The sequence below is a fragment of the Cornus florida genome, unplaced genomic scaffold (assembly GCF_030987335.1).
Source record: "Cornus florida cultivar Cherokee Brave unplaced genomic scaffold, ASM3098733v1 CherokeeBrave_3.0.0_Hap2_Chr07, whole genome shotgun sequence".
NCBI lineage: Eukaryota > Viridiplantae > Streptophyta > Magnoliopsida > Cornales > Cornaceae > Cornus > Cornus florida.
Window position 1 is genome coordinate 8,127,631 of NW_026775577.1, and position 17,697 is coordinate 8,145,327.

A 17,697-nucleotide genomic window follows, 5' to 3' on the forward strand; every position below is an offset into this window, starting at 1 on the left:
TCTGGATGGTAGTTGCAGGATTCACCTGTGAAACAAGAGTGGGAATATATTTGCACACGATTCCTACAGACGGCGCCAAAGTGTAGGAGCAAAATTTCGCCCAACCAATAATGATTGGGAGAAATAACACAACTCACTCAATAAACAATAAAAATAAACAAGAACAGTGTATAGAGAGGCGTAGAATTGCTTGATCCCTTTATTGAAGGTTTAGGCCTCTATTTATATACAAAAGTTAGAAGAATTATGGTAGGACTCGCGTTACTTGTCCTCTAATTCTTTCCATATATCAATTTCTTTACAAATAGAATTCTTTCCTCTTTATAATTCTTCCCTTACCAGATTTTCCTTACGCAGAACTTACTTCCTTTGGTGAATCATTTTCCTTGCAGGACCGGCTCCTTCTTTAAATGGATTTGGGCCGCATTTAACTTGGTCCACATGACTCTGTTCATGGGCTAGAAGCTTGTCATTAGTGACATTGGGCTGCTAGCATCTTGATTCGGGCTTTAGTAAAGCTGGTAGTTAGATAACAGTAGTTTTGGGCTAATGACCAACTCAACTTGAGCTTTTAATGAGATGGGCTTTGAACTTTATCGAAGATAAAGTTATATTTATGATGACGTGGACTGCTCTTATTGGAGGGAGATTTTTCCCTCCACAACTACCTTTTGGCAAAATGTTTATTTAGTTATAATTCAAGCATTCTTAAATATTCTACTCACTTATCCCACATTAAGACATTGATCACCTTTTGCCAGAACTAATGCCCTCATGTAGGTAAATGCACTGTGAGACCTCAATAAGACCAATGTCTTAAAATTTCAAAATAATAATAATAATAATAATAATAACCCCCATGAACGTGTCACCTTTTGGCAGGCATCACCCACTTTAGCTATTACCTCTGAAACGGTCACTTTACCAGTCTTCCTAAACCCCAAGAACGAACCTATACTACAGAATTTTCATTTATTTAAGTTCAACAATTTCTTTATAATGTATATAAACTAAACCCAAATATTATGAAATACTTGATTTCACTATAATATAAATGGCTTTAATACAAATAAAATAAAGCCTCCTCATACATCTTAAGAAATTACAGTGAACATTATAATAATAACATGCACATTAATTAAGATTTAAAAATCTCAATTCTTTATATACTTTAATTAAAATAAAATAATAAAATTTGATGCATGTATATTATATATCCGATAAACAATTTAAAGTATTTGAATCTTTAAATCAATTAGGTTAATATTGCTTGCGTATGGTACACAAGCCCTATAGGTTTTTCAACCAAAAATTAAACAATTAAAACTCAAATCTTTAAATCAATTAGATCAATAATATTTGCTTATGGTTAGCAAGCCTCCATAAGTTTTTTAACTTAAAATTGAACAAATATCATAAATTACTTAATAAAAGTACTAGACATAGAGCATGGTTAAATGACCACACAACTTCACGTTAAACTAAAAGTTTACTTATACATGTAATTCAAGATATATACCTCCTATTGACACATGTAGCATAAATATTAACAAAAAGTTTAAATCATCCAAAACCCATATAATATGATATGTAATATTATATATTATATTATATTATATATATTATATACAATTGCATACAAACAATACTGAGTTCTCAAACCAAAATCAATCTTCCAGATTAATTTTGAACGAAAGACAAATACTTGATAGTTTTCTTTCCATGCACACATTAATTCATATACATATAGTTAAAGACTTTTAATCTTCATGCATATTAATATATAATTCACATAAATCAAGATATTTAGTCTCATTGTACATCCATGTCAAATTATTTGGACATAATGATATATTGCTTATGAATGGTTAGATAACCACACATTAGTGCATCAGTTACCATACATGTATATGAATATATGATTGAATACCAAATTAAATAAATATTTAATCCTGATTTCTTTCAAAATATGTTCAAATAGTTTATGAGAATATATATTTAAAATCAGATATTCACATTTATATAAATAGTTGTAAAATCATTCAACATAGATGGCAAATCCAAATTGGAATTATAAATTCAAATATTTATAATTTTTCTTTTCAATTTGATTTCAAAAGAAACAATTGGGTCACAATACAGTAGAAGTAAACACATATATATGTTTTCTCGTTTGGCGTGCAAATTTTATAAAGAAAATAACTTATACACTGCATAACAAACTGATTGTTTATACATTCTCAATCAGCATGCACAATTTATAAAGGAACTGATACATTGCATGACAAACTCATGCTTTAAAAAAAAGGTTTCTCACGTACATAATAGATTATGGTATTTTGAAACAAAACATTGCTTATATATATAAATCAATTACATATCAATGTAAAGTTTAGGTAGCCAATGCAATTTTAAATGCACCGATTCAAGTATATTATATCATAAATCAATCTTTACTATTTTGAATTCTATAAATTTTAATTTGGCTCTAATACCAATTGTTAGGTTTTAATTAAATTAATCCATGTAGAAATCAAGAATACTTTAATTAATTAAAGAGTAATTTAAACTCGTAATTGATTGATAATTAATGCACATATACCTTTAGAATATCCATATAATCTTCTAAATTTTTGTAAAATATTAGAGCGCTTTACCCCCTTATATATAACAAGAATAGAGGACGACTTCTTTACAAACAAGCATAACCTAGGTCTCCTTTCTTATCATGAAAACTTAGATATTAATACAAAATTGGACAGTACAACCAAATCTATCAAGCATCCATAATCATGTTGCAATCTTATTTTAAAAAACTTAGTGAATAGTACCATAAAATAATTTTTATTATTTATATATAAAATTTCCAACAGATTATCCTATTTTTTTAAGTCAAAACAGTATTCTTGAAACCCTTTATCGGTTAAACGTCGGCGGTAATACCGTCAACGTTAACGATGACACCGGCATGTTTCGGACGTGGGAACAAGATGACTTGTACATAATTAGTGGTAGTTTGGGGGTGATACCTCGCAGGAATGGTCCGATCCACTACAGTTCGGCAACACCGGCTTACACTGCACCTGAGATGGTTTATAATAGCGCAAGGAGTTTTGGTGTCGATTCGGGGTTTGATTAGTTGTATATAATTAGTGGTAATTTGACATGGAGTTTTGGTGTCGATTCGGGGTTTGATTATCTTGTGAGACTTCATTTCTGCGATTTTACTGCGGATAGAACTAAAGAGAATCAGAGGGTGTTCACTATATATCTTAACAATCAGACGGCTGAGGATAAAGCTGATGTAATTTTCTGGAGTGGTGGTAATAGCATTCCGGTTTACATAGACTATGTTGTGCAGGTTCCGGAAGTTGGTGGTCGCTGGATCAAGCAGGACTTGTGGCTCGCGATGCACCCTAACGTTGAAGACCAAAATAAAATTTATGATTCGATTCTGAATGGTTTGGAATTGTTCAAATTGAACCAATCTGACGGTAGTCTCGCCGGGCCAATCCTGATATTGTGGAATCTGAAACACCCGAACCCAACCCGAGCACGAAGTTACCGTTGACATCTACTGGTAAACGCTCGTTGCCAATTTGGATGGTTGTGGGAGGTGTAATTGGAGGGATATAGCAACGTCAGTTCTGGGTTACGTCATTTTCCCGCAACGGAGAAGAGTCAAAGACTTTGGCACAATTTCAGTGGCGTCAAGGTCAACGGGGTCAACGGCGTATCATGTTTCATCACTGCCGTCTGATCTCTGCCGACGCTTCTCGCTCGGCGAGATTAAATCAGCTACATGCAACTTTGACGACAATTTTGTTATTGGCACTGGAGGATTTGGTAATGTGTATAAAGGGTTCATGAATAATGATACTGCTCCTATCGCGGTTGCGATCAAATGGTTGAGTCCTGGAATCAAGGCAAGGGGCCCACGAGTTTCAAACGAAGATCGTAATGTTCTCAAAGCTCAGACACCTCCATTTGGTGTCTCTGATTGGTTACTGTGTTGATGATGGTGAGATGATCTTGGTGTATGATTACATGGCCCATGGGACTCTCCGTGATCATCTCTACAAATCAAACCACCCTCCTCTCTCGTGGAATCAACGCCTTCTGATCAGCATAGGTGCTGTACGTGGATTGAACTACCTTCATACTGGTGTAAAGCACACATCATTCACCGCGATGTAAAATCAACCAACATTTTGTTGGATGAGAAATGGGTGGCCAAAGTTTCTGATTTTGGGTTGTCAAAAAAGGGTCCCATTGGGATGTCCCATGTGAGCACCGAGGTGAAGGGTAGTTTCGTGTATTTGGACTTTGAATATTACCGACTTCAACAATTGACACAAAAGTCTAATGTGTAGTCGTTCAGAGTGGTATTGTTGGAAATGTTGTGTGCTAGGTCACCAATTGTTACAAGCTTACCAAGGAAACAAGTGAATTTGGCGGAGTGGGGCCGGTGTTGTTGTCGAAAAAGGAACCTTGATCAGATCGTGGATCCACATCTGAGGGGTCAGATTGCACCAGAGTGTTTAAGGAAGTTCGGGGAGATTGCTTATAGTTGCTTGCGTGATCATGGGATCGAACGGCCATCAATGAATGATGTTGTGTGGGGGCTTGAGTTTGTATTACAGCTGCAAGAGGCAGCTAATAAGAATATCAACGGTGGAGACGAGTTTGGTAAGAATCATGTGATGGGTACGTATGGGTCCCATATTAGTCCCCTTGTTCCTCTTTGTGGATATGGAGACACAACCACGATGGATGATGAGGACGGGGATGTATTTTTTAGACCAATTGGATACGTATCTAGTTTAAAGGGCAGTGATTATATCGACGGTGTGTAGCTTATGCGATCCAGGCTAGACCTAAGTAGGTTGGTCGTCAAAACTTTTTCTTTCTTTTCCTTTTCTATTAATGAAATGCAATAATTGAGTTCTTAACCTTACCCCAATAATGATGGCCCAACTAGGTCCAAAAGCAAAAATTTAAATAAGACCAATTCGGATCAGATAGTTTGGTTCAATTTACTAATAATTTGGTTCGATTTTAAATTTGTTAGATCTAATTGAATCATTATGTTGTATATATATATTTATTTATATATGTTAATTTATACAATATATATATATAAATAATATAATATAATCCTATAATCTAAATTACTTAGAAGTTTTTAACAACTATCAATATTGTGATTTACTTTTAATTTTTTTTAAGTATTATTAATTTATTAGATGAATATTTTTTATTTTTTATTTCGATTTGCTCTTAAAAAGGAAAACCAAGAGCACACGAGATTCCGCTTACATTTACGTTGTTTTATTATTATTATTATATATCATATCTTATTGATCATGGGTCGAATCATTTTGTGACTAATAAAGGCCCTAGTTTTGCTTAGAGAAAGTCCACTGATTGTTGCACCTTATTACTCCTATAACTTTTTTTAATCGGAGAAAAAAAAAAAAAAAAAATCTAGTTCGTCATAATTAATATCACTGTAACTGTAGCTTCAACTTTTTCATTATTCACTTCTTTGATTGCTTGCACTTTGTCAGTGCACATTTTTTTTTAGGTAAGTTCTTTGTCAATGCACTTTTTGCAAAAACAACTAATCTTCTTTTTATAGGAAAATTGAATGCTAATCTACAAAGTTTGCCCAATTTATTAATTCTAGAATATCAATATTTATGTTTGGGGGTGAGGGGAGAATAATAATTTTTTGTTTTGTAATTTTAGTGGGGCAGTATTAAAATTTCAATTCAAAAAAGAAAAAATTACTAGTATATAATACTAGGGCAATTGCCTCACTTATGATATATCAGGTGCGTCTTGATAGGTTCAGTTGACTAGGGCAAAATTCTATCCCTTGAACCTTGTTGGAGACATCACTTCATAAAGACAAAGTCATGTGATTGTTAAACAACAAAATAGACAAATTTTTGGATTTAATGGCAAGTTAATTAGAGATAGAGATTTTCTACATTGGAGGATCACATGCATGATTGGAAATTTGGTTTCACACACTGACGTTAGAGAGAGTTTTCAAAATTCAAGGATAACTTGGGAAATATTCAATTTCTTTTTTCATAATAATTTATCAATAAATTACAACTATTAAATTGAAAAAAGAGACTTTATTTTGAGAGTGACGCGGGAGAAACAACTTTGTTTTCACGATTAAAGCACGGACCCATGTCCTAATATGTAATGTGGACTTGTGAGTCTTCACCTCACTGCTGTCAAGTGGTAGGGACTAGTCTAGTCTTTATCTATCAACCCTAATGGGAGGGACAGCGGAAAAAAAAAACCAATCAACTAGTGTGTGGTTGTTTTAGAAAAAGGTTAACAAGAGAATTAATTATTGAGAATACATTGTTATAGATTTACCGAGAAGAGATAGAATTAGAGAAAGATCAAACAATAGTGAGACAGAAAATAGTAAAGTGATTTTTATTTTTATATTTTTTCACTTGTCAGGTACATCTCTTAAACAAAGTTCACATGATATCTATATAGCTTCAAAAATGGACTTCTTCCGTAAACTAAGTAAAGAGCTTCTCTTGTAAGCTAGATAACGTGTTTTCATTGTAAGTTAAGTAATGAGCTTCTTTTATAAGTTAAGTAAGGAACTTTTCTTGTAAGCTAGATAACGAACTTTCTTTGTAAGTTAATTAATGAGCTTCTTTTATAAGTTAAGTAATGAGTTTCTCTTGTAAGTTAATATGAGTGGACCCATTTATATACATATATATGTATATCAAACATACATCATTATTTTTAATCTCTATGTATTTTATACATTAAAATACATTTAAATCTTTGCTTCCTCACACAAAATTAGCATAAATCTCAATGCATTTAGTACGTTTATTCTACATTTGTATTTCTTCATTGAAAATAAATGTAAGTGCGTTAAAAAATGTTACAATACGTTATAATCATGATTCGTCTCTTTTTGTCCGACAACTAACTCGTTCGATCAACTTACACGGATATTAGTCCAAACCTATTCAACGGGGATTGCAACCAATGCTACAACCATGGTTACACATTCATCAGAGGATCTAGACTTCGTGTAAACAACAAAATGAACAGGTTACATCCCCAATTCAATGCTTTACAACTTGCATTATTGGACTCAAAGTGGCACTGGCCCATATGGTGGTGCTACAAAACTAAAAGAATAAAGTGTTTTTAGCCACCAAGACCCCAGTCAACTAGTAAAACAAAAAGCATAGCCTTTCATTTCTTATCCAAATTAAAAAAATAGACTATAGTCTATAACTAATGCTAGCTGACTGGCTTTGTCCACCCACATACAGAAACTCATCTGAATTAAAGAGAGGAAGAAGAAAAAGAGAGATATGGGAATTGAATTGAAGAGTCCATATCTCTACTTCTCTTTCACTGTTGTACTTGTTTTCCTCAGCACAAGCACAAGCACAAGCATAGCAGATTCTGGTGAGGACACCAAGAACACGATGATGATCAGCTCCGATCAGTGCAACGCCAGCATAGGTGAATGCTTCACAGATGAAGAGGAGTTCATGGAATCAGAAGTGAGCAGAAGAATTCTTGCTAACACAGGCAAATACCTTTCATATAGGGCTGCAGGTTCGAGGAATCCGGTGTGTGATTCAACAAAAAGATTTAACTGCGGGAAACGCAGGAATGAGTATAATCGCTGTACCACCTACGACCGATGCAGTCGCCGTGGTTGATGGTGTGTGTGGTCGGGTCGAATCATCGTCGTCCTCATCATCATCATCATCTTTGCTTTAATCTCATATGAATTGAATTGAATCGCGCTGAATTAAATTAAGAGTATGGCTTTCTTTTGTGGTTTCATGTTTCTTTTTACTTTTTAATTTCAAGTGGTTTCTTCTTGTATATTACTGTGTGCATTTTGTTCTTTGAGTATAATAATAAAATGTCTTTCCTTCTCTTCTCAATAATTCAATACAGTCACTTTCAGAGAAAATAATACAATATCTTCTATAAGTCCATTCAATTTTTTTTTCTCCCACCGAAACAAGCACAAGGCTTACATATCTGGCACATGAGCTTTGATTAGCATTTGAAATTTCAACACCTATATTTCTGCTCTTATGATTGTTATATTTAATTTTGAATTTTACCAAACTACTTAGCCACGCTAGCTAAAAGAAAAACACTTTGAAACAAACAGACCACTAGTGAAGGTTGAAATTGGAGGTCTTACCAAGTACTAATTTTCAGTTATTAGAAGAACAATGAATGATCAGTACGTTGAGGCATTGTTTATGAATTTATGAATCCTATGTTCCAAAGCGGTAATAATTATTCAGATATAGACTTACCATGTCAATGTAGTAACTTATTTTAGATTTCCGTTATGAGAGGAACAAACAAGCTATCTCACGACAAGTTCATCTATAATAATGGATCTCCAAATGTAAAATATCATATCAAATTGCAGTTGGTGTTGCTCGGGGCTGGAATATTTACATCGAGGTTGCAATACAAGGATTCTTCATTTCGATATAAAACCTCCCAACATTTTTTTTGTCCAAAAAACGCTATTTGTTTCTTGCTAAATTGGGCTAGAGAAAACAGAGTATTATGTTGATGGTGGTGCAAAAGAAACTGTTTGATAACCCACTTTTTAGTTGGTTATTGTTGACAGTTAAATGGATGTTTCATAACACACTTACACAACAGAAATATCATCACAATCTCCGCTGCTTAAAAAAAAAATTCGTCCTCGAAATTCAGATCCAACAGTTTTCGTAGAGCCAAAAAAAAAAAAAAAACAGAAATATCATCACCACATTAATCAACAAACATATATTGAGATAATAATCATACGCATTCACGCATAATACAATATTTTATATAGTTCACAAAACTCTAGGACTTCGTCCATGAAGAGAGAAATTTTAATATTATAATTAAAAAAGAGAATATACAACCCGATATTAAAACCCCCACCCACTCTCACTCGTCACACTTTTAATACTACATCTTTATACTCCGAAATTACATATATTCCCCCCTCCTTATAACACTCACAAACCCCTTACATCTTTCCCCATATCATCTCTCTACCAAAACCCATCTCTATTTATTGAGTCTTCAAAAACATTTCCTTATTAGACAATAATTTCACAACTTGTCTACAACGAGTTACATAATAATCACAATTCCAAAATAACATCTTGACAAAATCACCATTATGGAGCTCACTACCAAAGATGAACAGGTTCCCAAAAAAAATGATTTGATCCATTTGGGGTCACTAATTTACCTAACACACCGCAAGTGAACATGTCCTTCTTCTGCACATGAATTCAATCCACAAACCCAATAATCTCCACCTTGGTTTGAATTCAATCTTCACGCACTACCCTGATAGCTTCACCTTGATTGAAGATCTCTTCAACTTGAATAAAACGCCATGATAAATTTGATAAACACTACATACATTGATGTATTTTTTTAGGATTTTTGAAGGGTGTTCCGTAAGTCTGTTGTTTACAGCTATGCAATGATAGTTCTTGAAATTGTTGATGAGTAAAATGATATTGAAGCTGGAACAGTCCTTTTCCGACTACATTTACGAGCAAGGGGAACATAATAAGGATGTTAATGGCATTAAACCTAATTGAACGGAAGATAATTTGCATTCTGGCGTTGGAGAATAGACAGAGTTTGTTGTGCAATAGCAGTGTGCTTGGTGCGGCAATTTCTGACGGTGAATAGTGCAACGACGAAAAGGAGAGATCAGTTTGGCGAGTATGCGAAGGTACAATCTTACACCACTATTTCAGATTTTCCAACAGGTGTTTAGAAGGATTATTTGTTATAGGAGTCGAGATTATTACTTTATTTGATTCTCTCTTGTTGATTGAAGTATAAGTTAGGGCATAAACTTGAGAAAAATCTATGTACGTGAGAAAAAGGATTGAAAAAAAAAAGGGAAAATTACATATAAATGGAGTCAAAGTTTCATATTTACTTAGAGACTGAGTCAAAGTTCCATATTTCTCTAAAATGGATTGCTGAGGTGGCACATGATTTTTTACTGTTTAAAAAATTGTGGTGCCTAAAATGCCCTTCCCTAATAAAAAAATAGTATCTTCAGTTAAAAAAAGTAGTACCTTCAGTTCAAAAAAGTAGTACATTCGGAGAAAAAGTAGTACCTTCACGAGTGTTTAAAAAACATGGTACCTAGACGCCAAAAAGTAGTACCTTCAGTTCAAAAAAGTAGTACCTTCGAAGAAAAAGTTGTACCTTCGCGGAAGGGTATTTTAGGAATCACAATTTCTAAATAGTAAAAAACCATGTGCCACCTCAGCAATCCATTTTAGAGAAATATGGAATTTTGACCCAGCCTTTAAGTAAATATGGAACTTTAACTCCATTTATATGTAATTTTCCCAAAAAAAAAATTATGGATATGATCGAATTTAAAAACCATACAGAAGAAAATTCGCTACTTTGTAAGCCAGTGAAAAGTATAAAAGTGAATAACAATTCTAATATTATGTGTCTGGTTTTGAAATCATATTTTTTCATTTGATATTTGTTCCAATCTCAAGGATCCATTGTAATTATTTCTTTAAATTTTTATTCAAAGTGCCGGAACAAGGACGACTTGACTTCTCCGTCAACCAAAAAAACAAAATGTGGAACCCTACAATTGGCCCACCAATAATTCGATTCAAAAGCATTGCTATCTACAGTATATCCAAGATGGTCCTGCACATGAATTTCATTCACGTCTCTCTCAAAGCACTTGAAGATTATTCATGATCTCAGTAAAAAAAAAAATTGATCTTCAATGCATCAACAATCTGTCCACCATATGTCTATATATGCTCTCTATCTGGTAGCGTGGAAATAATGTGAAAGGGTAAAAAGAAAGAAAGAAAAATCACTTAAACTCAGTCCTTTGTTAGATAAAAATTAATGGCGAAAAGCAAAATAAAAAATAGTAAACTGAATAAAGACAAATAAGTTCTTGATTAGGCCAAGGAATTCTTTTTGTAGAAGGTTAAAGAAAGTGATCATTTTCTGATTGGGTAAAGTCTAAAAAACACTTTCCTAGTTTTGATTTGGTGCTGATTACACCTCTTTAGTTTATTTTGTCCATATAAATTCCCCACTAAACACTACAATGTTGCAACTAATCACCGGTCAGATTTTTGGTAAAGAATGGGGTTAGTAGGTCTTCTAAAACAGTAAAATCCAAAATTACCCCTCACCATACTCACGGGCGCCCTCATATCTCTCCATATTCACGGCCCTCACATCTCTTCTTCCTCACTGTCACCACCCACACCATTCTACAGAGCTCCTTGCTCAATCCAAGCACATCGATGACAGTCCATCATCGATGACAAGGTCTATTCCGAACAGTTCCTCATCGTCGGTATTCGATCCTCCCCAATTTGCTTGAAGAGAGAATGGCGAAGGCAAGCTCGAAACGGCGATGGCGAGCTTGGAGCAAAGACGGCGGGGTAAACCCACTTTGATCTCTTTCTAAGCGAATACCCTAAATCTTAGTGACAGATGAGTGAAAATTTCACAAATAGATGAAGAAAAAAGAATTAAATTCAAATCCAAATCTTAGAGAGAGAGGTGGCGGTTGCCAATGAACGGCGGTGATTTGTGGCAGGAAGCGGCGCCGTAGCGGAACAGATCTAACTCGAACATGTTTATTGTCACCTGCATGGCTGAGCACAACCACCCCATGCCGACTCACCGGAATTCACTCTCTGGGAGTCCTTATGAACTCATATTTCTTACATATTTTATTCCCAAAATCATATTTATTAGTACTTTATTTAATTTAATTTAATTAATTAATTAATGTTTTTATATTTTTAAATTATTAGGGATAAAATACCAATTCTGGAATAAAACTGGAAACAAGTGAAGGTTGACTACATTGTAAAAGAGATTATATATTTTTTCAGTCAACATTGAGCATGAGCAAAGCTCCAGAAGAATTAGTTGGGTCTTATCCTTACATTTAAGAGGATTTGGAATTTTTGAATCTTAAACAAACAAGTGCCACATCAGCAGCGTTTCGTCAGCAGCCAGGTCCGCCATCCAGCCACATCATCACCGGCCTGCCAAGCGCCACATCATCAGAATGTATCATATAATGAATATATATATATATATATATATATATGTATGCATTGTGCACGAAACGGGATAAGATCGAGAAAGTAAAAGGAAAGATAAAATAAGAACGAAGAAAAGAGAATGATGGGGGAATGGATTGTGTCAGCCGAAAGCAAAAGGAGAGTTTCATTTATTGATTTCTACTTATATGATTTTAATATATTTGGTTTTCACTTCTCTTTAATTATTTTAAGTTTCTTTTATCATTAATATAATATATTATTAGTAATTAGAAATTATTATAATTAATCCTTATTTGAGTAATAATCTTTGATCTTGTGTTTTTCATTAAGTTGGATACATTTGATGCTTTGAATATTACTATTTTAAGCCAAGAAAAATCTAATCTTGAATTAGGAAGTAGCAGAGTGACACTAGAATTGTTTCTCTTACCTTTGTAAATTGATAAATGAAAAATTAAAATTTTATGAGGTTAATGGTGGTGGAATCCTATACCTTAGTATTTTCTTTAAATTGATTTCAATTGTATTGTTTTTATTTCTTGCATGTTAGTATAACAAATCCATTATTCAAATCAAATTGGTAGATTACACTTAAATTAGTTTTGATTCATATTAGTGTTTTTTTAAAAGCATTTATTTGGGTTCGACCTCATTTTTGTCGATCATATCTATACTCCAATAAATTCGTGCGCTCGCGAATTACATTTTATTTTAAGCATCAAGTTTTTGACGCAAAATAAATTCTTGATTAGGCCATGAAATTACTTAAACTCAGTCCTTTGTTAGATGAAACTTAATGGCGAAAAGCAAAATAAAAAATAAATTCTTGATTAGGCCAATAAAATTTTTTCCGAAAGGTTAAAGAAAATGATGATTTTATGGTTTGACCAATATAAAACTCGTGCTAAAAGAGAGGGTATTAGTGTAAGTTCATATAACTTTTTACAAAAATTAAAATTTTCATATATTTTTTAAATTTAATTTTATTAAAAAATTAGATGATTATGAAAGTAATTTTCTCTTACTCCGTCCTTGACTCCTGTCATTCACTCGCACCTTCCCATCACCACCTGCGGCTCCAAATTGCTCCGTCAATGCTTCTACCCTCAGTCTTGACCCAATCCAATACTTCTTTCTCCTGTGTCGCCTAGAATCACTAACTCATGCTTCTATATAATAAACACGACCTATGTATTAAATAATTTATTTAAATTATTATATATTTCAAAAAATTATTTTAATTTAATAATTAAATATAAAATGTTCATGACCCTTCTAATAAATAAGTTTACAAGTAATGCTTTTAAGAGAATTTTTTCACCATGAACTCTTCATTTTAATTCATAAATTAAAAGATAAAATTGAATAATTTATTTATTTCAATTCAATAATTAAATATGAATAATTCACTACAGAATTGTATCTATCTAGAGCGTTACTATTTTGGAACTGTTGCAATATTTATAAATGCTTTATTTATATACACCCCGTAATAGTTCTCACATTTTTCTTCTTCCGAAGATAAATAACCATCTAAAACATTTTTGTTTTGTTTTATTTTTGTTTTATTTTTTTTTTTTAATTTTTTATTCACATTTGTCAAAAAAAGTTGAAATAATTTAGAATGTTGGGTCCAAAATCGCACATCTAAATTGACACTCAAAAATATCGATCTATATATCAATCCCAACTCAAAGACTATGCACCAAGACTCTTCATTGCACTCAACATAATTCACTTCCCAATCAATAAATTCCACGATTACTTACCACCAATGCTCACCTTCACTCTTTACCTCTTCACCGTCCTTCTCCTCACCACCATCGCCACCACAGCAGCACCCTACACTCCCACCTTTTATGTCCTCCTCAACTGCGGCTCCTCCACCAATACTACCGACTCCAACGGCCGCAACTGGGACGGCGATGTCCTCTCCAAATTCTCACTCTCCAACACCTCACCAAACACTTCTTCACCCTCCACCGCCTCCCACCAAGATCCCTCCGTCCCCCATGTCCCCTTCATGACCGCCCGCATCTTCCACTCCCCATTCACCTACACCTTCCCTGTCACCGCCGGCCCCAAGTTCCTCCGCCTCTACTTCTACCCCACCACCTACTCCGACCTCGACCTCGACCCCACCCAATCCTTCTTCTCCGTCACCTCCAATCACTACACTCTCTTAAACAACTTCAGTGCCTTCTTAACCGTTTCTTCAATCCAACCACCAGTTGCTTCCCTCATCAAAGAATTCATCCTCAACTTCAGAGGCAACCAAACACTCCTTAACATAACCTTCTCACCATCTCCCAACTCTTACGCCTTTATCAACGGTATCGAACTCCTTTCCATGCCGGATAAGCTCTATATGCATGGCAATGATGAAGCCATCACACGCGCCGGTGTTGATTATCCCTATTATTTTGATAGCAGCACAGTTCTTGAAACCCTTTACCAGTTAAACGTCGGCGGTAATACCGTCAGCGTTAACGATGACACCGGCATGTTTCGGACGTGGGAACTAGATGACTCGTATATAATTGGTGGTTTCGGGGTGTCAACTCGCGGGAATGGTCCGATCCACTACGGTTCGGCAACACCGGCTTACACTGCACCTGAGATGGTTTATAACACCGCAAGGGTTATGGGCAACCTATGTTTACACTACAATTTGACATGGAGTTTTGGTGTTGATTCAGGGTTTGATTATCTTGTGAGACTTCATTTCTGCGATTTTACGGTGGAGGGGACTAAAATTAATCAGAGGGTGTTCACTATATATCTTAACAATCAGACGGCTGAAGATATAGCGGATGTGATTTTTTGGAGTGGTGGTAATAGTATTCCGGTTTACAGAGACTATGTTGTGCGGGTCCCGGATGTTGGTGGTCGCCGGATCAAGCAGGACTTGTGGCTCGAGATGCACCCTAAAGTCGAAGACAAACCTGAATTATGTGATGCAAATCTGAATGGTGTGGAATTGTTCAAATTGAACCGATCAGACGGTATTCTCGCCCGACCTAATCCTGATTTGGTGGTATCTGAAACACCGGAACTGAAACCGAAGATACCGGTGACATCTACCGGTAAACGCTCGTTGCTCATTGGGGTGATTGTCGGAGGTGTAATTGGAGGGATAGTAGCAATGTCAATTTTGGGTTACGTCATTTTCCGGGAATGGAGAAGAGTCAAAGGCTTTGGCACAATTTCAGTGGCGTCAAGGTCAACGGAGTCAACGAAGTATCATGTTTTATCACTGCCGTCCGATCTCTGCCGACGCTTCTCGCTCGCCGAGATTAAATCAGCTACATGCAACTTTGACGACAATTTTGTTATCGGCACTGGAGGATTTGGTAATGTGTATAAAGGGTTCATAGACAACGATACTGCTCCCATCGCAGTTGCGGTCAAACGGTTGAATCCTGAATCAAGGCAACGGCCCACGAGTTTCAAACGGAGATCGTAATGCTCTCAAAGCTGAGACACCACCATTTGGTGTCTCTGCTTGGTTACTGTGTTGATGATGGTGAGATGATCTTGGTGTATGATTACATGGCCCGTGGGACTCTCCGTGATCATCTCTACAAATCAAACCACCCTCCTCTCTCGTGGAATCAGCGCCTTCTGATCAGCATAGGTGCTGCACGTGGACTGAACTACCTTCATACTGGTGTGAAGCATACGATCATTCACCGCGATGTAAAATCAACCAACATTTTGTTGGATGAGAAATGGGCCGCCAAGCTTTCTGATTTTGGGTTGTCAAAAAAGGGTCCCATTGGGATGTCCCATGTGAGCACCGTGGTGAAGGGTAGTTTCGGGTATTTGGACCCCGAATATTATCGACTACAACAATTGACGGAAAAGTCTGACGTGTACTCGTTCAGAGTGGTATTGTTAGAATTGTTGTGTGCTAGGTTACCAATTGTTACAAGTTTGCCAAGGAAACAAGTGAATTTGGCTGAGTGGGGCCGGTGTTGTTGTCGAAAAGGGAACCTTGATCAGATCGTGGATCCACATCTGAGGGGTCAGATTGCACCAGAGTGTTTAAGGAAATTTGGGGAGATTGCTTGTAGTTGCTTGCGTGATCATGGGATCGAACGGCCATCAATAAATGATGTTGTGTGGGGTCTTGAGTTTGCATTGCAATTGCAAGAGGATGTTAATAGGAATATCAGCGGTGGAGATGAGTTTGGTAAGAATAATGTGATGAGTGTGTATGGATCCCCTATTAGTCCCTCTGTTCCTCTTCGTGGATATGAAGAGACAACGACGACGGACGACGACGTATTTTTTGGACCAATTGAATACGTATCTAGTTCAAAAGGCAGTTGATTATATCAACGCCTCAACGATGTGTAGCAGTGGACGGAGTGTTGATTACGTAGTATTTTTTTAACACATTTATTTAAATGTAAAATAATAATAATAATAATAATTGTTGATGAAATATGTATAATAATTTCTGAATGAAAGTCTAATACGTGCTCGTGCTGGATTTTGGAGTTTAACTGTGAAATTCATTTTCCATATTATACTTGGTAAAATTTTGATTGGATGTATAAAAAAGTTGAACTCCCATATTTTATCACTTTATCCAAGCAACCATTGATGCATTTGATAGTATTTACCCTAAGATAACATAATTTAATCAAAGGAAAAAAAACAGAATAAAAAATCTCATAAAAAATAAAAATTTGTAAGATGGCATTTTTTTTTGTCTTCTCTTTCTTACACAAAAGCTAGAGAATATAACGAGGAAAAAAATCCAGTGATCCCATAAAAATACACCGGTAACTGCCAGTTGAATTTTATTTCTATGTTTTTTGAAAGTTTAAGTAAATACACAGTATATATTTTTGTAGTCTCGAACACTCAACCTCCCAAAGAGGAGGAGAGCTTATATGATCTAGGCTAAACCTAAGTAGGTTGGTCATCAAATTTTTTTCTTTTTTTCCTTTTCTATTAATCAAAGGCAATAATTGAGTCCCTAACTTTGCAGGGATTGAGGTCTAGCTTTCAAACCGTACTCTTAATTTGAATGGTAGTTGTGTTGTGGGGTTGATACACATGCTCTAAGAAAAGAGAGAGAGAGAAAGAGAGAAAAAAAAAAAAAAAAAAAAAACACAACCTCAATAATGGCCCAACTAGGTCCAAAGGCCTATCCCAACAAAATCTACAAAACACCAAAAATACGGTGGGAAGAAGTAGAACCACCTACAAGGTCGACTAAGCCCATTCTAAAGGCCCAAATCTTGGCCCATAATTTAGATTACTGTTGCTTCAATGGCTAGGTCATTCTCGGGTGAATCAATGCCAATATCTTTGGCCAAGGTCATCAATGGCTAGTTCATAATTTATTTTTCAAATTTAATTTATTTTTAAATTGTTCCGGCAAGTCATTCATTTGGTGTTGTATGTTGGCAGACTAATATTGCGAATGTCATTAGTACCATCCAAGCTAACAAGATAACTGAAGACGACACACAAGCTGTTGTGCAAGGGTTGACGATACGTTGAGAATTTTGACTTCCAACCATCATTT

General features: G+C 35.2%; 1 protein-coding gene and 2 pseudogenes across 1 annotated transcript; all 3 read left to right on the forward strand.

Moving 5' to 3' along the window:
- The first annotated feature begins 2,968 nt into the window (after nucleotides 1-2,968).
- Nucleotides 2,969-4,856, forward strand: LOC132316200 (receptor-like protein kinase FERONIA; annotated as a pseudogene).
- A 2,413-nt stretch (nucleotides 4,857-7,269) lies between these two features.
- LOC132315999 (protein RALF-like 33) lies at nucleotides 7,270-7,970 on the forward strand. The gene has a single exon (XM_059814482.1). It carries the CDS (start codon nucleotides 7,380-7,382, stop codon nucleotides 7,734-7,736), a length of 357 nt encoding a protein of 118 aa, XP_059670465.1. The 5' UTR covers nucleotides 7,270-7,379; the 3' UTR covers nucleotides 7,737-7,970.
- Nucleotides 7,971-13,643: 5,673 nt separating this feature from the next.
- LOC132315998 (receptor-like protein kinase FERONIA) lies at nucleotides 13,644-16,666 on the forward strand (annotated as a pseudogene).
- Nucleotides 16,667-17,697: the final 1,031 nt, after the last annotated feature.